General features: G+C 42.2%; 1 protein-coding gene across 1 annotated transcript; it reads right to left on the minus strand.

Annotated features, from left to right (window-relative positions):
- Positions 1-354: 354 nt before the first annotated feature.
- On the minus strand, positions 355-21,175 carry KLF3 (Kruppel like factor 3). Its single transcript, XM_026037758.1, has 6 exons — positions 21,110-21,175; positions 14,403-14,499; positions 7,554-8,049; positions 6,976-7,126; positions 2,625-2,785; positions 355-1,421 (listed from the first exon to the last, which is right to left on the minus strand). Exons 2-6 carry the CDS (start codon positions 14,457-14,459, stop codon positions 1,240-1,242), a joined length of 1,047 nt encoding a protein of 348 aa, XP_025893543.1. The 5' UTR covers positions 14,460-14,499; positions 21,110-21,175; the 3' UTR covers positions 355-1,239.
- Between the last annotated feature and the right edge of the window lie 875 nt (positions 21,176-22,050).

Raw genomic sequence — 22,050 nt, forward strand, 5'->3', positions numbered from 1 at the left:
TGTTAATTGATATGGGATTTATGACTTGCTGATGTGACATTTTAATGCATGACACATCCACAGGAAGGCTCAGTCCATCATTGAGACTCTGAAGAGGTCACAAACCAAGAGGCATCAAATGGATGGTTTGGTACAAGTTTTTTTTTTTTTTTTTTTTTTTGCTTTTTTTAACCCAAAACAGATACATGACTTAGTTTCTCGTTAGAAGAAACTAAGATGCCATCTTATCATAAAAATATTGTGAATTAGTAACTTTAAATACTGTAGTGTATTAAAGTGGCGCTCACTTGCACCAATACACTTGGGAGCATTTTTGATATGACAATTGCTATTTTTGAGGTACAGCAAAGAGAAAAAAAAACACTTAGAGGAAATGTAGGGAAGTGATTATAGAGGGATAGTCTATATTCCTGAAATAAGCTGTGGCAGGTTTCTATGAATATAATTTAATGCCATGTTATAGGAGAGTACCGTGTGTGTTCCATCCATACAGTCACACAACAGACAGACATAGAGTGTCACACGAGGTCTTCATTTAACAGATCCACCAGGGTGCTATGCAGTAAAAAATAGGTTAAATACTATACTATAATACAGAGGACAGATGGGATTGGTTTAACCATACAACTCTACGTATAGCCCAATTTCTGATGATTTTTCTTCTTGACTGGGGTAAGTGATATCAGGATTCAATTATTCTTTCTGCAAAATAATTATGCCGATTAGTTTTACCTAGCATTTCCAAATCAGCTGTCTTTCTAGAACTATATTAACCGTACTGCAGAAACCAATGAGGTTGGGAGCATCCATTCATTGCATTGTTGAGCATAAAATGAGAGTGCATCCTCTACAGGGTTCATAAATAAAGTCTCTGGCAAGGACTAGCATTCTGGATATTCAATAATATTTTCTACTTTTATCAGTATATGATGGGTTGATTATATGAAGAAACCAAAAGAAGTTGTTAGTTTACAACTTCCCTTATTTGCGAATGAATACATTAAACATACTGTCTGCTGAAAGGGTTTGCTTAGCATCCCCAGGAAAAAATAAAAAAGTGTTCACATTCTTTAGGTCTGACCCGTGGCAAGGAAATAGAAGGGTTAGATAACACCTCTTACTGACCATATGTAAGCTTTTAATGGTATAAACTCAGAGATTCAGACCAGCTGAATCCAACTTAAAATGCACATGTAAAAAAAAAAAAAAAACGTGACGGGAGGCAAGGGCAGAAGAGACTCAGACAAGCATGTGGCGTTTTCTGTGAAGAGCAAGGTGGTCCGAGCGTGAAAAGCTACGGTCACAGTCTGGGCACTGAAAGGGTTTGATGCCGGTGTGCTTGCGGAAATGCCGTGTCAGTTCATCGGATCGCGCAAACTTCCACGTGCATCCCTCCCAAGTGCATTTGTATGGTTTTTCACCTAGAAAAAGAAACACAGAATTGGGGATTTAAGACAGGAACATATCCATAACTGAAAAAATTTATCCTATTTTTTTCTCAAATTTTAGTTAGTTCTTCCACGCTTACCCAAAAAGCCTTCAACCAGCACGGTGCTGTGGAGTACTCTGCAGTGTGCAGTCAAAATTGACAGATCAAAAAATTGTTTCCTGCCACAACTTCATCTTGTTATTGTCTCTCTGTTCCTCCCTATGCCATATTAGCACTTGTTTTGTCTCATCAAGCCCAGCAGTGCAAAGGTTTGAACATCTGAAGAAGTATTTTCAAAAACAGAACCTCATATTGCAAATTACTTGGGGAAAAAGGGCTGTTTCTACCATTCAACACAGCAAGCTGACAACCAGCTCTGACCTCTTAAAGCCACCCTGGTAAATATAAATGGTACCACTGTCACCATTAGTTCAACTTAAAATTTCTCTCAATAACTATTTCGTAACATGTGCTCCTCTTTCTCATTTATACCAGTCAGGTAAAGGTCTGGCTTGTGTACTGCTGTGAGAGTGTTAGGAACTGAACTCAATTTTACCTAGAGGTGTCTCGTGTCTTTGTAAAAATCTAGGATATACAGGCATATATGTGTGTGTGGATTCATAAATACACAGGCACACGCACATTCTGCATGTCACGATGAACATATCTACAGATACAGATGGGGAGATTCTTCTTGTAGAGCTCACTGAGAAAAGAGTACTAAGAAAAGCACTAAGAAAAGAGTCCTATCGGACCAATTGTTGGCGTGTCCACAAGGCCCAACCTATTTATATTTGGCACACGCTCCAGACTTGTGTAAACGGGCTACTCCCATGGAAGTCTCACTCAAATTTAGCAGTGATTTAAGTAGAGAGGTACTGCAATTTGGTGTTTTCAGGGTGTACAGAGTGAGTAATCTGTAAGGAACTGGAAAGAAAAAGACCAAAGAGCCAGCAAATGCAGAGCACACCAGCATTCACCATGACCCTGCTTTGGCTTAGAATCTGTGGTGGGCTCTTCCTGCTGCATCTTCTTTCTTTCTCCTGGCCTACAATTTTACCCAGAACACTACCACATGTAAAATATGTCTTTTTATTATTTACTCCTCCGGCAACTTGTGACCGGCGTCAACTAAAAGCTTAAGTCTTCTCCTTTGGTCATACATGCTGAAAGACAAGCAGAGCAGTGCTCGAACCTGTGTGCGTTCTTCTGTGGGCTTTCAGGTGGGAGCTCTTAGTGTAGACCTTGTTGCAGCCTTCGTAGTCACACCGGTGTATCCTGCGTTTCCTTTGCGTGTCTGGAGATTCCACGGGTAAAGGTCTCTTTCCTGGCTGAACTATAACCGAAGGGTGATTCCTGTGAAGTCAGATTGAATGTTAAAAATGAAAAACATTTTGCACAGCAAACCTCAGCTAAGATGACTCATGACAGAGCCCTTTATTCACCACCACTGTCTCTTGGCAGAAAGAATAACATTACACGCACGTCGAAAAATTCAAGAGGGCTTAGCAAATTTCATGGACCGTAGCAGTCATGTTTTTAAATGTTTACTCACTTCGTGGCACGATATAGCTAAGTTTTACTGATTGCGAGCTTGGTCATCACTTTTTTTAAGTTAATAGGGGGAGAAAAGAGAAAAAAAAAAAACGTAATTCTTGTTTCTCAGGCAAACCCAGTTTCCCAAAGGAGCGGGTCTGTAACTGGAAGCAGCCTTCCCGTGGAGGGCCAGGAAGCGCCTGCGGCGGCCGCGCTGGACAGCCGCTGCTCCAGGGGCTCCCCCCGAGCAGCCCAAGCGAGCGCTTGGCTTCCTGTGTGGGGCTGCGCAGGGCGCGGCCGTGAGGCGCAGGGTGCGGCCGGCACCCAGCCCTCCCACAGGATGTCTGCGCCGCTCCCGCCTCCCACAAACACCCGTCCCGCCCTCCTGCCGCTGGCCCCGCAGGTGCCACGACACCTACGTGACCGGCCACAGGCCACAGGCGGCTCTGTGTTCCCTGCTCCACAGGGCGCAGCAGCAGCAGCCGCCGCGGCCGCACGCGTCGGGACGCGGGCGGTGCTGGAGGAGCTGTCGGCAACGCGGCCGTTGAGCCTCAAGCAGCGCCCCGGCTTCCGAACGGGGCACGACCTCCACGCTTTCCTCACTGTCAGTGTTGGGAAAAGGAAGCAAACAGGTTTTTGAAAGCCTAAGAGGCAGGGCAGATCGGGCAGCTTCACCAATGAATACCTTTCAACTGACTGGCAGATTCTTATTGGCACTTTTTGATGCCTTTTAACTGAAATATAGTATATGCAGATATCAGCAATCCCTATGGAAAAGCAGCTCTTCCTTCTGACAGAAATTCTCTAGAACTCTATTCTTTCCTCGGTTGTGCTACTTCACATTTCTTACTGATCCAATTAAACTCAGTGACAGTTTTAACTGGGGCAAGGTCATTTACGACCTAATTTTCAGCAGTGTTCAATGCCTACTCCTCTCAGCAAAACCAAGGGCGTGTGCTCAAGGTCTCTTGGTTTAAAAGAAACAGGCTTATCAGGCACAACAAAGAACATCACATGTACGATTTAACCAGAAAAATGCCCTCAAATACACTTCACAGCAGCACTGGGGAACTTACTGCTGTTGGAAAAGTTTCTTTCTGCTACTCGGTTATTCATTCTCTTATCAGTTACAAGTCTCAAAATCTTTCTTGGACTTTTCTCTGACCGTTGAATGATGGTAGCTATGTACTCTTCAAGCACATATTAAATATAGCTAAAAATACTGTAATGGCAGGAAACCAAAGACGGTGACATATGTGTACATAATCTGAAATAAGCAAGGCAGTCTTAGCTCCTAAGAAATGCCTCTCTCAGGCAGTGCTGATCTGTAAAGTTGCTGCATATGGCTCTGTCTCAGAGTCAGCCTACGTTTTGGTCTCTACATACAGAAGCTCATCCTGAAGACAGGAACTTCTGGAAAAATGGAGAAAAGGGATATTAGCACTACTCTGCCTGTGATGGTTTTTGGTCTAAGGGCATGTCAATAAGGTACTCAGAATTCATCTCCCTCTCATCTTCCTTTTAGAGGAAAGGTGGTTGGTAAGACTACAGAATCTTACCAATAATCAGATAGGAGGTGACAATTAAGAAAAAAAAAAAAAAAAAAAAGAATAAAGGATAAGCCTGTGCCAAAAATCAAAATATATGACCCAAAAAGGGAAGTATATCCCTAACTCTTTACAGTTCCATTACTCCTTACACAACTCAACACTCAAGTTGTGTACTCTTTATACAACTTACCCAGTGTAAACTAGGTAAACCATCATTTTGAAAAGAAGGAATCCTATCTTCCAAAAAACTATGTTACAATTTACATAAGCAACCTCCTCGCTTCCTTTACCAATACACCATACTATGTTGGTGTAAGTTGGTGTAAGTGTGACTTAGACTTACACTCACAAGAAAACATAATATTAAAGACACTACCTAAAATTTCCTTTTAAAAAAATGCATAGTTATGTCAATTATTAAGCATGCCTCAAAGTCCAGCAAGAATTCCTATAGAAATGCCATCAACACTATATATGTGATGTGTATGTAGAAAATTAATCCTAGTTTAGAAGTAGTTGCTTAAAAGTGAGACTTTTTGTATGCCTCCTTCATATGGCTTAATGTGTTTCAATAGAGCACTCTGGCTGTGACTCTGGGCAGCAGGAACCTATGAAAAATGATAAATACTGCATAACTAAGGCTCATCATGCAGAGACAGAGTTTGATGAAACTGTGAGACAACAGGAAATTTTCCAAGCTTTAAGCTTCCAATTGACTAGTCTAGTGTTTTTTAGATGATGAAAAGAAAAAGACTTCCATCCACAATTTGCCTGCATGCCAATAGCAGAATCTGAATGTAAAAGGGCTGGCTTTAAGAAAGAGCAAGAAGTGCAGCTCTCCAGGCCAGCCAGGAAACATCAGAAGTAATTCCAACGGGATGGCAGCATCTCCAGAAACTCATACACAGAGCAGTAGAGAAGACACTTGGGAAAGACAGGCCACTCAAAGGTTTTTGTAGCAATGCTGCTATAAGACAGATCAGATGGTGTGCTCCTCCCTCCACGAAGGGGTTTCCTGTGGGAAGCGGACTCACTGGGAACCAGCTGAAGCAAATCGTTGATGCAGGTGGTGTCTGTGCAAGCCTCACCCCAGAGGAAGGGTGTGGTGTGAGCTGGGAACAGCACTGCCTGCTTGGCTCCTGCTACAGAGGCCCAGCAGAGCACAAGAGTGAACTGCAGCTCCACAGTCCCGACCTGCGAGAAGGCAGCTCAAGCACAGGCCGACCCGATGCTCTGTGTGTGGCAGGTCCATTACAGAAGATAAGCAATCAGCCTAGTAAACACAGAGGCTTACTAATTTCTTGTGTGTTTGTTGTATTAAAGCATGTAAGGTTTTTTCTAATTAAACAGCATTCTGCTTTATGAAAGCGAGCTGGCCAGTGGTTAACTGGTGTATCCTGCAAGAGGCAGGAAAGGTGGGAGTACTGCTCTTGTAGGAATAGAGGACTGCAAGGATCCTGCAGCCTGGCAGCCTGTGTATCCTGCCTGGAGACATGAAGAGCAGGGGGGCTGCCCATGAGAGGGACATGGGCTCTGCTGGGCAGTGCAGCTGGTCACAGGGAGGAGATGCCACGGGAATGAAGGGCTCCCTTTGGAGCCAAGCTGCACTGCCATCCCCATGCTCCTCTCTCTGGAGGTGACCATTGCATTAACCTATGCACCCCATGGCCACTCAGGTGAGAGCCATGTCACTGCTTCGAGGGAGCTGCTCCACAGGGCTGCGGAGGGCAGGACCGTGGGCAGGACGTCGGGCTGTGACTTCGGCAAATCCGTGGCTTTGGCGGAAATTTTCAGAATTGTCCCTAAGAAATCAGGAAATGGAGGAGTGGCCGTGGTTCCTCAGGTACTTCCTGAAATATTCTGACTTTTCCCAGTTCCAGTAATTTCTCACTTGTTCTTAATCTTTGCTCTGCCTTCTGCAAATAGGACTGTTTTAACCCTGATTAGTTCTGCTATCCCATTTGTGAAGCAGCACCAGCAACAGTTGTGCCTGAGCAGATGAGTATGTTCTGGGAGTGGGAACTGGGGCTGGGGAGGAAAGAGAGCTCCAGGAACTACTTAAGTTACCAAAAGAAACATCCATGGAACAGCGGTCTCTGGTAAATAAGAAATTTCACTAGTTATACAAAGAACTTGTAGGCCTGAAGAGTTTCTTCCCACTGAGTAGCCAAGGATTAGTAAAAGACAGAAGAGTCCTCCAAAGAAAGGTCACAAGAATACATTTTTAAAGAAGTATTTCAGAAGATAAAAATACAGATAACTGTATGAAATGTCCTTGCAATATTTTTCCAGCTTTCTCTTGTTTTTTTCATTAAGAGGCAGCACTGGCTTTTTTTGGTGTTTATTTTGTCACATGTTCTAGATCACAGCAACTCTCCCATCCCTCCAAAACTAGTAGCCCCCTCAAATGAACTTCATTTCACTCCCCTGCTGATTTTGGGACTATCGCTGGCTACTTACTCTTGCAACATAACTTGCTGGGGAGACAAGGAGGTCATCAAGGGAGGTGATACTTGTTCAGGGTAGAAGTCAGTCTTGGATGGTTCACTTCCCGGTTCCACTTTAATCGCTTTCTTCAGTGCAGGTTTTTCATATGACTCAATGACAGGCACTATTGCGGGGATGGTAAGAGAGGGAAGACAAGAGATGAAAAATACTGTGTTGTATAAATAAAGAACATGGGTAAAAATCTAGAGTTAAAGCCAAAAGATCCCCCAGCCATTTTATATTTAGCACCACAGTTTATCTTAAAGCACAAAACCTCCCAATGTTCAGTCTATCTTCTGATGAACTAGAATTCCTATCATTTTCATCAGTTCAAATCTCTGAAGGGCTCCTTAGATAAACAGCTTTATGTGGGTACAAACCAGAATAAAACCTGCTAAGTCTGGGGAAACAGAGTCACATAGCAAGATATATGCATGCATATTTTAAAAGGACTACGGAACCAGGCTTCCATTTCTAAATATGTGAAGAAGCACCCTGAGGGGTGCCCGAATGCAGCTGTGTGTGTGTGAGGAAGCCCCCGCGGCACCCACCTGGCACGCTGGTGGGGCTCTCCATGTCCTCGGGCAGCACGGTGGACACCACGATGGGCTGCTGCAGGTGGGGCGCGTACATGAAGGGCACGGGCTGCACCACGACGGGCTGGATGACCGGGAGCAGCCCGGGGCTGCGCAGGCCGTGGCGCGACAGCGCGGCCGCCATGACGGGCGGGATGGTGATGGGCATGGAGAGCGGCTGCACGCCCGGCGGCGACGGCGCGAACTTGCGGAGGGGCGAGCTGGGCGTGGAGAGCGCCAGCGCGGGCGACGCTCTCCTGGGCACCGGCTGGAACTTGAGCGGGGAAGGCGAGCTCGCCGTGGAGGGCGGCGAGCCCCGCTTGTTCACCGTGAGGTCCACGGGCTCCACCTGCACCCCGTTGGAGAGGCCTTCGGCGCTCGAGTAGAACTTGCTGTGCAGCATGCCCGGCGTGGAGTAAATGACGCTGTATTTGTTTGGCTTTATTTGGTCCAGGTAGCTGGACGGGTATGACTGTGAGAGGGAGTGGAAACAGAGGGAGAAAGTCATCAACACAGCACACACGCAGTTAGTAAAACTGAGGTAGGAATAAAAGGTTTCAATAATGCATTTTAGTCTACCTTTAAAACAAAAGCACGTTAAATAAAAGACAATATTTATCATAAAGTTTTTCAAGTACCAACTGTAATAAAAGTACCAACTGAAATAAAGCCAGACACCAATAAACTGGACCTGGAACTGCAGGTAGTGAATCCCACTCAGCTGAACAGGTAATTAATTGATCAAGTGATCAGGTGCTGACGTAATTGTAAAATAAACTTCACGAACTAGATAAACAATAGGTGAGGAAAAAGAAGAGTACAACAGTTAAATGTTAAATATCTTTTTTCTTGGAGAAAGGTAATAAAAGGTAACTATGGACAGCCTGGCTTTGAAAAACTGAATAGCCTGGTAGAGAGAAGCAAAATTTGGCATACTGGACAAATATTACTGTCCATTAGTGGTGGCTAGCAGTTCTCATTAGAAGATCATTCAAAGCCCAAAGCTAATCTTAGCATAAACGATGATCTCCTCATTTCAGCAAAATTAATTTCTGAAAACCAAGAAATATTACCATACATTGCAGGGTGCATTATTAAACCACTATCCAAATCAACTTTGGATTTAAAAGAGATTTTAAATACCTTACTAACAGATAACTTACTGCAGAAGGTGCTATGCTGATCTAACACAGTAGAAGGATGTGGTGTACACAACCGTGTTTTTAGCCCTTAGATCTTGTAAATTTTATGAAATAAACCACTATCTTTGTATGGCGAGTAAGTAAAGCCTCATATTAAGGCTAAACCTTTTCCTGTCTACAGTCAAAGGCATCTTAATTCCTTATCACCAAACAGACCCAAGAAAATGGGATAAAAAAAAATCTTCAAGATTTAGTTTCAGAGAGGCAAAGGTTGGATAGGTTATATAGGTTATATATAGGTTATATAATCACTTCCATTATATTTCTAAATGCAAAATTGGCATTTAGAAGAGAACTATGTGGATAGTAATAAAGCTTTTCTTAAAATTATTTCTTCGAATATTATTACTTTAAAAACACTGAAATTTTATTTAATTAATCTTCTTTTGACTGTTGTTGCAAATTCAATCAGTAAAAAAATCCACTTTGCTGGCAATTGGTTATTCAGAATTCTACTAGAAGGCCATTATTGCAAACAGTCCTGCAGAGTGAGATGTGAGACAAGTTGTATGAACTCTCCAGCATTAATGAGCCAAGCGATAATGAGAATTATTAGCAATTGAAGAGATCAAAGCTCCTGGATATTGATACAGCTTAATATTTAACATTTAATATTTAACAGTATCTAATAGCTACTGAACCTGAGCTAAGTTAGGGGTGTAAGCAGCAATTCAAACACCGAATGCATGAGAGATACTGAGCAGCTCTGTCAGAAGTGCCGTTACTGGCCTGGGGTACAAAGTCTATGAGCTTCAGCACACCGTGCAGGCCGCCCACAGTGAGGGAGCGTTGGGGTATTTGCAGTTCTGCAGGTTTGTCAGGGATGGTCACAAGGTCACTATATACAAACATTTCTTTCATGTGGTGAAGCATGTCCTAGTGTAGGTGAATGTGCACTTTTCATCCAATGGAAGTGCTCTTACATTCAAGTAAGTTATCTGAAAATAACAAACTGATGCTCTCTAAATAGTTTTTAGGGTATCACAGCCCACATTGAATTCATGCACAGTCAGGGCATTACAAATCTTGCACTTTTTAACAAGTTTGGTCCTCTGAAAACTACCTTTAGAAAGAACTAAAAACACTAGAGCAGGAAAGACTGTGAAATCTGAATCTCTGGGATCATTTTCAGTAAACTCGGTCTGCTGAAGGCAGAAACATCTGCAAGCTGCACCCTTATTATTAAAAGTTACCCTCTTTCAAATCTTCCATTAACATTAAACTTGTGTTAGATACTTATCAACCTATTAAAATGTTGTGTAATGGACAAAAAATAAGTAAAAGAGATTTAGACAAGCAAGAAATTCTTTTCAAGAATTAAGAACAAAACAATTATGTTTATAAAATGTGAGTATCTTAAGGACCTGGTATTACTCCATATGCCTTGCATTATTTTGCATAAAAGGTTTCCATTGCAGCTAAGTTGGCACAAATTTAACACACGTCAGCTGTTTTTTATTGTAGTTTGCAAAAGCTGAATCTTTTTTTTAAGCTTTTTTTTCCTTCTGAGATTTTAACTGTCATGTTTCTGTTTGAACAGCAGATAGCAAGTCATGATATAAAAATGGCACCACAAATTATTTTCTTTACAGGAATGAATAGGAAAAAACTATAAATCTGAACTGGCAGGAAAACCACCTCCTTCTGCCTCTTGCATTTCTGGGAACAGAGAGGGAAAAGAAAAAGGAATTTCTGGAATTGAGTTGTGCATGTAATTATAAATTTTTGATTTTTTTTTTTGTATTGGGCACAAAAATGGTGAAAAGGATTTGAAGGATTCTAAACAAATGGCAAGGAGACTGCCTGCTGCCCGCGAGGGGACAGATGCAGCAAGCTGCCTGCTGGGTGGAGCGCCCTTTGGCTTCCCTGTCACTGAAGGGTGGCTGAAACCCTCTCTTAGTTGGGAATAAGCCACCTGCAGGTGCATCTCAGCAACCCTCTGATTAAGCACCTTGTGTCTTTTGGTGTCTCAAAGTGTCACTGTCCATCTCCCCGGGTGAGAGCAGTCGCCGTTCGGTTCACAGGCAGCCCCCGTTGGCAACACTACGAAGTGTCTGACAGCAGCAATACTAACGGACTAATAAGCTAATATTTAGTGCTGAGTAGAAGCATTCAGGTGAAACGATGTAAAACTAGCTATTGTTGCTGTGCTTGCTCGAAATATTTAAGCTGACACATTTCCCTTGAACATCTACTGTGGGAATTTGCATTGTATAGAGTTTGGTCTAGCTTGGGTTAAAAAAAATCAAATTCCCACTCTCCTGTAAATTCTCCTTTGATAAAAAATCCCTGTGCAGACCAATATGTGACAGCAGTAAAGCGTTAGAAGGCTGCAGGATTGTATTTCAGTGTATGTTCCCGTAGAGTCTCCAACTGGGCCTTACCAAGCAATTCATTTCCTTTTCCCCTACTGTTTGTCTAGAATAAAACCTCCAGCACAAAGCTACTGGAAAACAAATTCAAGCGACTTCTTTTATTTTTGAGGCATCTTTGGGAAACATCCAGGTGTTTCACACAATTAAATCCATAGTTTGGGAAGGAGAAGGAACCACCACGCTTTTCCTCTTGACAGTCTGTCAAGAATAAAGACTGGCCACATATGTGAAAAACAAGTCTTTCACTAACCAGAAGACTGCTGCTTCCATGAGGTGACACCACAAAGCACTGAGGAAGCACCAATCTGATTAAATTTTGATTTAATTAGCTAAATTCTGTTAGAGCTACCGCAGTGAAACACCTTTCTTGTTTGTTTTACAGGCTAGCAAATTTTGAAAATTCTTCAAGACTTTCATGAACTATCAAACCCAAAGCATTTGACTTTAAAAGTCAAACTGCTGTCTTACAAAAGCAGACGATGATCCCGTTTACCTACTTAATGCAAATGGTCAAATCAGCATCATACTAGAGAATGAGTAGCATTTAACTCATGGAGTAAACAGATGAACAAGTCATAGAATCATAGAATGCTTAAGGTTGGAAGGGACCTCCAGAAGTCATCTAGTCCAACCCCTCTGCACACACAGGGTCACCTAGAGCATCATTCTCATCATGTGAAATTCATACTCCCGTTGTGCTGCTGACTCAGCCTCTCAGGTAGCACACACCACATTGCCTTAAAAAAGGGGTGAAGAAGCACACAGTTTTGGGGATTGACTGAAGGGAAGAAAAAACCCTTCAATTCATAAAAAAAGATAACAGCACATAAAAAACCAACTTGTGTCATGGAATGGTCACTGCCTCTCATCCCAATATTTAAAATGCTCACAGCAAAACCTTAGGTAGGACTGAGATGACTATTTCTTTAAGAACTATCATAAAATGTGCTTGATAGTTCAATTTGATAAATGGTATGAGCTGTTGGGAGAGTGATGAAATACACTGGGTGCAAGCTTCAGTCATCTGAGCAGTGTACTTAATCCTTTCAGCCACACGCCCTGAAATGCAGTGGTGTCAAAGCTGTAATTTGTTTGCGTCTCCCACCCCAACCAGTGGGATTTTTTTCAGGAGAAGTTTTGTACCTACAATCTACGTTCATATAGTTTATTACTGAAACAAGTCAAATAACTAACCATTCCTAAGAAGCTTTGTTTTGTTCAGTCTCTACTGATGCTCTCAAAATGACAGATCCAATACAAATAAATCCTGATTTTAAAAGGCTTGGAGTTATGTCAGTCCACAGCGCTCCTCAGCACCACCAAAAAGAAGTCACACTGATGACTCCTCAAGAGAAGGTCATGAAAACTAACAGCCTGGGTGACTGTTACCCTTGGCCACGTTCTCCCCATCCTGAGACCCGCTGCCTCCCTCTGAAGGTGTTAGCAGAACAGCTTCAGCTGAGGGTTCCTGGCAGCCAGGCTCCAAGAAACCACCCACCTTCCTGAGAGGTACAAGGAGGCCAGGGCCTCAAGGGCTTGGGGCGAAACAGCCAGTGCAAGAGTTGAGTAAAAGGCTCTGCATAGTCTCTAGTGGCTGGTCAGAGGGCTCCGATATCCCCAGGATATCTCCACGGGTCCAACGCATGGAAGGTGCTACACATCCATACATATCCTCTGGCATGTATAACTTGTCCTTCATCCTCCCCCCTGGAGCAGGGACTGTTGGTGCCTTCCCTGGCCGTCCTGCAGGACTGATTCTGGCCCTTTTGCAGGAGCATGTGGCTCTCTGGAGCTGGGTCCTGGCCTTGCATGCACCATCCCAAGCCATGGCAGAGCCTTCGTTGGGAGCTGACGGCGGATGCCCACAAAGGAACAGCGTCACAGTGTCTCTGTAGCCATTTTCTGTCATTAGTGTAATGACAGCTCCTTTACTGGGGATGTGGCCTATTTTCTGCCTTTGACAAAAGCAATTAGATATTCTTAAATAATTTCAGATAATCACTGTTTACCTTAATAAGAATGTGCAACAATTGTGATTGATAGGACAAGCAGAGTGACCAATGCTCATGGACCTTCCTGACTGATACAGCGTCAACACACCTAGGTCCTCAGCATTAGGGTTGCTATTTTTCTATCACTGCTCAGAAGTAAAGACACCCCATTAGAATCAAATTGTAATTTACGATTTATATAAATTTTAGCCATGTTCATGTGCTCTTAACAGCACCAGAGAAATGCGAGTGTTTACAGACACATTTAAATTGATGGCAATTATTTTACATTTTAAATAAACAAGAAGCAAACCTTCCACTGAAAGATGAGTTCAGAGCATGAGTGTAATGCACTCTAATCTATGCAGAGTGGCTCCACAATATTAATGGCTCAGCCTTTCTACAGGTGTGGTTTCACATTACCTGTAATCTGATCTAATTGCAGGCTGTCCCGAGAGGGGAGGTCCTGTTCCCTCTCCCTTCCCCCTGCCATTGCTCTAGGTTGAGGAGCTGCAGAACAAGTCAGGTCAGCTTCCTGATCAGACAAAAATAGCATTATCTTTCTTTTTTTTTTTTTTTTTGGTAGGTTACCTGTGCTGACCACTCAGAGAGCTGATGCAAACGACCCAGGTCATTCTCCCTGCAAACCACAGCTGGACCTCAGGCACTGGGGATGGTGCGAGCACAAAGCTGGGTGGCAGGGAGGAGAACCAGAATCTCCCCTGTCTGGGAAGCGAAGCACAGGTGGGACAACTGTCCCCTCAGGCAGTGCTTCCCTGGCAGCAGAGACCAACGCAGCTCTCGCTCTTGCTTATCAGACTCTTTGCTGAGCTGATCCTGAGCACCATCTTCATAAAAATTAACACAATTTAAAAAACTACATTTTTTCCTCTCCTTTTCTCCCTCCCTCTCTTCTTCCTCCACTGCCCTGCTTCTCTCAGGGTAAGGCAACTCAGCTCACCAGGAGAAGGCCATTACTTGCCTTGTCAGTCACAAGGGTGAGGAGTGCCTGGCTGCTCTCTCCGGGTGCTGGGGATGGGAGCAGGAGCAGAGGGATGGGGCATATCCTCTAGGGACAATGAATTCACAAACTACTAGAAACTGCTTCCTACAGTGTGACTCTGATTGCCCTAAAAGCAACATGTAGCTTCATGGCAGTTCCCCAAGTAGCTCAATGCCTACAGAAATCTTGGCACAAGCTTAAAGGTGGAAAATTATAGCACAATCACAATGGTTAAAATATCTTATAAGACTCACCACTGAAACAGGTTCCATGGCCTCTTGCTTGATAGGGACGGGGTCAAACATTAGCATCTTTTTTATTCAGCTGTCCTGGTGCCTCTGATGTCCTGGTCTACAATGGAAGGGCAATGTTTTAGAAAAGTGTTGCAAAGTCTAGAATCCACGTTTTGAATTGGAGAAAACTTACTATTTTGTTAGACTGAGTATTTAATATACCTTTTAAATTATTTGACAGCATTTCATTTAAGATATTTCAGTTGTCACTGCTTTACTCTTTCCCAGACACCACTGAAGTCAAGGGACATCTGTTGTCTTTAACAGAGGTTAATTTGACTTTTTGCTGTGCACACCAAGGCTGCAGTATTCTCAACTCACTTGCTGTCAGTGTGGAAAGCACCATATCACGGTTCAGACCATGTACTTTTCCTCAACACTCCAACTTCAGAACAACTTGTTTAGCTGACAGTGGAGTGAACTGGTTCTGGAGAGCCTGCCCTCTCCTCGGGGTCTGGGCAGAAAAGCTGAAGCTACTGAAGCTACAGGGGCACTGAAATCAGTGCAAAAGGAGGGTGATTAAAAACGAGGACTAAAAATGAGGAAGGGATTTACTGACAACGCAACAGCCCCTTGCGCTGAGCAAACCCAACACTTTAAAACAACCTGGAGGTTATTCCATGCAGCCTCAGACATTTCTTCCTGTCACTTTCTGCTTGTCCAACTGCAGCTTATTCCGGACTGCCTGAGATAAAAGCATTTAGTGTAAAGCATATTAGAGCTTAACTATCATATTGCACACCTGCCATGGTCAACTTGTAAAGAAACATGGAGGAGAAGGAAGAGGAGGAGACAGTTCTTCGGGGGTAGAGCAGAAGGAGTCCAGGGGGAAGCTTGAGGGCTGTCTCAGTGACATCTGATCAAGTCTCTTAAAAACTCCCTGGAATTACACACGTTAGGAGCAAGTTCTGCTCTTGCACCCTGCCCTGCAAAGCACTGCCTGGACACAGGCAGGGTGCGAGGACGTCGCACAAACCAGCAGCCACCAGCAGGTGGCACTGGGAAGAAACCAATGCCAGCACCCTGCCCACCGACAGGCCCACCCCAGGGAGCCGCTGCAGCAACACCATGCTGCCAACAACTCTTACTCCTATTTTTTTTTTCAATTTTCAATTCTTATAGCCAGAAAATTCTCCCAGAGATTTAAATTAAATGTCTCAGATGTACCTGCTTCAAATCAGAACATTTCTAATAAGCCTTCACTAATGAACAGTCTTGCAACATTTAATTGCCGTGTGTGTTTACAGGTAAGGAATTGGTGAGAACTTCCAAAGAACGATGGCATGAGTTGCTCTAAGTGAATTGTGGGTTTACATGTGTGAACAAACCCTGATGACTTACAGAAAAATATTACAACAGTATATTATTTGAATACTGGAAATAAACGTGATTAATTTCTAAAAGGTAAATGAAAGTATCTTCACAACTCCTCTCACAAAAGTTAAAGGCTTGATAAAACCAAACTGCAAAAATAAATTGAAACAAAAAGAGTAGCTTGATGAGCTTTCCATTTTATATTTAAAATATGGTTTTATTAAGTATTTTAATTATGCTATAAGCTGTTGAGAATGAACCATATTATTTTTCTTTGAATCTAGTTATCCAGTTTTTAACATTCCTGTTTTCATGATGTGTATTTTAGATATTAAAATGTTTACAGTAAAATGCAACCTCTTAGATCTCATATATAAGAATATGTAACTACTTGCTTTCAGGTTTCCAGAAACTTTCCATTTTTAGTTTAAATGTTCATATATAAAGTGGTACACCAACTCTTTTAACCAGTTAAAAGGAAGAAAGAAAGTAGTTCTAAGTAAGCCATCACGCTCCCAGGTTTTTCTTTATGTCACTTTGTGGTTTTACAATTGGAATTTCTTCAGTTCAAGAGTTATTTCTTTTCTCCTTATTCTTCAAGAAAGTGTGTGAAAGACACTTGATAGGCATTTCACATGTCACGTTACACATTTGAGCGTTTCCTGAGAGGCCTCTAAATTACTGTGCAGGAGTTGGGCTGACATTGAAAATAGAAAGTACACTGCACTGAGCAAAAGTGAAAGAACAGGTCTCAATCTTTGTCAGGGGCAGTCATCTAAGAACAGCAGAGGAAAATGTTACTTTTATTGCTGTTCCACGGTACAGAAATTGAGCATTCCTTTAACATGCATTACTCTTCAGAGGTAGGTTTCCTTCCCAGCCTGACAGTAAGTGGAAACAGATTTTCAAGAAAAGGAAAACAGTTAATATATGCGCTTGGTTCTGTAGGTCCAGACTGGAGGGTCAGATCCTTACCCTCTGGAATCTGGTATAATTGCTACATCTGCCACAGTGTAAGCCAGCTTTGGGTCGGACATTTAAAATTTAGCTCAGGATGAGACTTCCCCAAGACTGCAAAAAAACTCACGAAACAGCCTTCTTTGTATTTAAAAAGAAGCCTTTGCAAACCCATCGCTAGGCCCTGCTGACTAGCAAGTAAATGCAAGCACCCATGTGCACGCACACACACACACAAAGCTTCCAATTAAAAAAAAATAACACAAAAAGGCTGCTAATCCCCAAACTCCCAATCTCTCTCTGCTACATGTTTGAGAAGGGGGCAATAGGGAAAGTAAACAGTCTTATCTGTTTCTATTACAGAGGAATGAAAAACAGTTGGGTTCTACTGTACACAGTGATTTCATAATGTACTTGTTTGAAAGCCCATAAATTGTTTAGTAAATACAATTAATTACTGGAAAATCGAAGCACCAACTCTCATTCCTGAAGTGCCCCAAAGAAAGAAGTGGGAAGACAACAATACATTTATATTAAGTGTCCTAAAAAATAGAGCCTTTGTCTTTCATATATTGTATAAACTGTTTTACATTAAAAGGTTTTTTTAATGTGGGTTAAAAAGATTTAAAATGCACGTAATCTGAAACTAAATAATTAACTGCAATCCAGTAGGCAAACATTCCCCCATCTGTTTTTTTTTGCTCCCTTCTCTCTCCTCTGCTAACAAGCCACCCAGTTTTACTTTCTTGCCTCCTCCCATCCACTCCACCCTGTGGATCTCTGCCAAGGCAGTCCAACTTGTCCAAACAGGACATGGCTTTTGATAAGGTTTTGCTCACACCCTGTACTTCAGAAAGACAAATGAAGCAATTGGGTTTTGTATGCAAATAAGGACAGGTGCAAGGTAAAGTCCAGGCAAAGTCCCTCTGCATTTTCAGAGCTGAAGTCCACTGAAAACAGCCAGTTAGAAAAATATAAACTCTGCCCCTTAATAATCAAAGGAACTATTTCTTTAAAGATGGAATATGCAGCAAATTATCCCTTCCAAAAGGAATGTTTATCACCAGAATTGTTCATTTTCCTGTCCAGATAGGAGATTTCATGATATTAATTCCCTGGTACGGTGTGATAGATGCAAGTAATTGAAAGCTTAAAGGTACAATAAGGTTTTGCACAGCCTGTCTACTGTGGCTGAAATGAGCTGAACAAGTAAAGAAGGGTCCCACACGACACAAGGGTAGTGCGGAACAGCTGCAGAAGAGCAACCGCAGTGCAGCTCCTGCAGGCTGCTCGGGGCACCTACCTTCAAGGTCCACCAGCTCTGAAGACCTGTTATGAAAGGAAAGGGTGGGGTGGAGGACCAGTCTTGACTAACTGTGAATCCTCCCTCTAGCGCAGAGCTCTCACCAACCCCCTGGCAGAGCAGTGGGAGACCTGACACCGCCGGCAGCGGACAGGGTGGGTGGTGACGGTAACTTCTGCCCCTCTCCTGCCCAAAGCCACGCATGGAGCTTGTTTTCTCCATCCCTGTGCCTGGCAAAGTACAAGGAATGCTGCCCAATGGTACAGGGAGCTTGGCAGCTTCCAAGCAGTGCTGCTGCTGTTAGTATCATTACAAAATAACGTAATGACGTCTGCTAAATGAGAGTTGCATGAGCACCCCCCCCCCAAAGACGCTGCAGATCTATCCAGCGGCCAACTCAAGCAATGGTTTGGTCTGAGCCCTTTGAAACTTACTCTGCTGTTCTGAAACTATTACTTCTTCTGGGAGCCTCAAGCCAAACTTCCCCCTGATGTTAAGGAGAAGTGATATTTTGATATTATATCAGAAGGTTCCACTGATGAAATCCAAAGGGCAGGGAGGCTTTGTGGACCTGGCTGAGGAATCTTGTTCAGTGCAATCTCAAAAGACAGATGTAGAAAAATGATGAGTTTCTGAGAAGAGGACTCCCAGGAAAGGGTCAAAGACATGTTTGCCAGAGCTGACAACAGGATTTGTTTGCACAGTACCAGTTGCTCATCAAGACTTGAGTCAGCAAAAAAAGCTCCATGGGCTTTAATGGGAAGTAAGCAAGTGCTTAACTGCATTGGGCCTCAAAATAGCAGCAGGCAAAGAAACCCTCAAGTTCAGCACAGCAGTTGGATTCAGTCAAAGCAAGCAAGAGTAGAGGAAGGAACAAAGGCCTGGGCACAGTGCAGGGTGAATGAAACACATCAGCCTCCCAAAAACACTAGTGGGAAAACTGTGAACAACTAGCACAGCAAGAAAGAGTTTTCCTGTGCAGCAGCCTTCTCCGATCATTTATTCCCTGCATTCTGCATTTCCACTGGGAAATGGGCGTAACCATTGAAAATGTTAGGACATGGAGTTAAAAAAATAAAAGTGATACCAATACAAGCTAAAAGCTTTGCTTTTTAGGTATAAAGAAAAATAATATTGTGATCAACAACAATATTTCATTTAGGTTTCATTGAGTTGTGCCACTTAAAAAAATCTAGAAATTCCAGAGAGAGCAATGTTACATCTTAAAGGAGAGCCTGGACTAGATGAACTCAAGAGGTCTACCTTACATTATAAGAAACTTCAGTTCTTTCAATCAGAATTAATATGTTGTAAACCTTTTTTAGTTAAATGTTCCACTTCTATGTGACATAATCCTTTTATAGTCCTTTCTGCACAGTAAGGAATCTCAACTTATTTATGTTTTTTATTGACCTGAAAATCTTTTACCTTTCTATTTTCAGAGCTGCAAGTAGGCTGAAAAATCTGGTATTTTGCACAATTGTGCATCCTAACGTTGCTGACGTCACTTTGTTTGACCTATAACTATTCTGACATAATCATTTATCAGCTGCTCAGAAGACTAATCAGTATTCAACGAAGTTTATGACAACACTTTCGCAGACTCGCTTAAGCTACATGCCTGAAAATGGATGTCTCGTAGGCAAAAGTTCTAGGCAAGAAGTCTGTACGGTGCTCCTAAAACATGCCACTTCCACCAAGGAAACATGGACCCCATGTAAGCCCTGTTCAATCCTCAGCTCTACATTTAGAGAACATGAAGAGAAGAAGGAAAAGCTTGTGAGGCACCTCCATTTGACGGTATTCTCCCTTATCGGGGCCGGCTGCTGTCTGGTTTCCTGTCTCAAGCTATTGCTTAAAAGGAGAAACTAGTCTTGAAAGGAGAAAAGATCAGATTTTGAAAACAAGTAAAGTATATGGAATGATATGACAATCTTCCCCTTACAAACTGGACTCTGCTTTGTGTGGTTGTGTGTGGGGGGTTGTTTTTAAGGGGTTAATTTTGAAGATGATTTTACAGAGAAAATACAAAATCTTATTTATCACCTCTAAAGAGGAATGAGAGCAAATACTGTTTTCTAGAACATAGTATTCTTACAGCATATAGGGTTTATCAATCATATGAGACAGAGATTTAACAGTTTTAACTGGATCAGGTAAAGGAAAAAAAAACAAATCACAAAATAAGAAAGTATACATTTATAAATAATGGTGTGTTTAATTTGAATCGGAATTTGAACATAGGGCAGATGTCTGTGAACTTCTGTGCTTCTAAGGGAATGGGAGAGTATAGTGGGTACAAATGAGACTGCAATCAAAGCAGCTTAGACTCCTTAGCAAATTCTGTCCTGCCTCTGTGTATAAAGTTTGTTGGTAAAAAACTGACTGCACAAGGGGCAGACAACACAGATTTATTTTCCCTCAATTTTTACCTTTTTTAGTATTTAAAAATCTGTTGTAGCTTTATTTTTCTAGTTGGCAGTTGCGTGCCTACACTTTTTTTTTTTTTTTTACCTCAAGAGATCTCCACCATGGCTACCAAAACCACAAAAAAAAAAAAAAAGTCTCAGATCAAGTGAGCACTTAGTAGGGAAGGGTTAAATTGCTTCAGAAACCAGCTCTGCCAAACTTCATATTCTGGATTGGAAGCAACTAGCCTTGGAATGAAAACACAAAGCTTCAGTGCTGACAGAATAAAAGGCCTTTAAAAGATCTCCTGTTCGCAGTGTTAATTAATATTAAAAAGTTGGTTTACAAGCTTGTTATAACTTTAATCTTGGTCTGAGATTTTGTAAGAGTTCTGGTTACTGAAAGTGTGAGCCACAATTCTTTTTACATTTATGATTTACCACGTTTACTGCAATTACACACTAGTTTTAAATATTAAACTACAGTTAAAGGCAATACTTTTTTTTCTGTCATTGGAAAAAAAGTTTAAATATGATGGAAATCCTGTGCAAATTATCATGCCCCAAATTAGAAGATATTTACCCAGATTCTACTGGGTAGCCTCATGAACAGTACTCTAAAACAAACAGAAAAACAATTACGTAAAATAACTGAGAGCAACAAAAACAATGAATGAGTAACTTACCAAAACTGTGTGGCCAAACACCACTTCCTATCTGGATTTCTGAAAAGAAACAAATTGATATAAGGACACGCACATATTCTGCACTTAGTAAAAACTTCTTTTCATATATAATTAAGCATTTGAAAGAGGAAGTTTATAAAATACGTATTTCTGATATGTCTTAAAAACGCAGTATGACTTAGGGCACTTGCAATGAGCACAAACAACCGATATTTGGCATCTGAAAGAGCAGCTGCAAAAATAAAAATGTTGCTTAAATGAATGAAATAAGATGGGAGTAGAATAAAGGAGTGGAAGCATTTCTGTGTGTGCAAAAACCATGCATATTCTAGCACATCAGTGACAGAGAGGAAGAAATGGTCCATCTTGCATTTTCATCCGTGGCCTGACCCAAAGCCCACTGAAGTTAAGGCAACTCTTTCTCCTGGTTTCAATGAGCTTTGGCTAAGGTTCTCAGCTCTTCTTCAGACAGGCTCAAAGCAACAGAAAGAGCTATGTTCTCTTCTTGAATTTTCTCCTGATGTTTATCTATGCCTGCCTGTCACGGGGAAGGGGGGAAAGCAAGGGACAAGGGACAAAAAGCAAGGGGACAAAAAGCAAGGGACAAAAATAGGAGTAAAAAAATAAAAACATAATTTTTATTCCTTCAAATACTCGTTCAAAAATGTAAAAATAATCCATCCATATCTACTTATTCCAAAAAAGAGCGAGGCATCAGTGTCTTATTTTTTTGTGTGAAATTTGGAAGACAGCGAAGCTCCTAACTGAGATGACGAGGAAACTCACGTTCCTTCCAAGGTGCGAGCTCGATGGGGATGGATGTGTGAGGTGCCCAAGGTGGGTGCAGCTGGGATGGGACAGGAGCTGGCACTCTTAGACATGAGCCCACGAAGGTGGCTTCTCCTAGGGCGGCTTCTCCCAGGGCTTGTGCTGCCCTCACG

Source organism: Nothoprocta perdicaria, unplaced genomic scaffold (genome assembly GCF_003342845.1).
Source record: "Nothoprocta perdicaria isolate Ctin4 unplaced genomic scaffold, notPer1 scaffold_2, whole genome shotgun sequence".
NCBI lineage: Eukaryota > Metazoa > Chordata > Aves > Tinamiformes > Tinamidae > Nothoprocta > Nothoprocta perdicaria.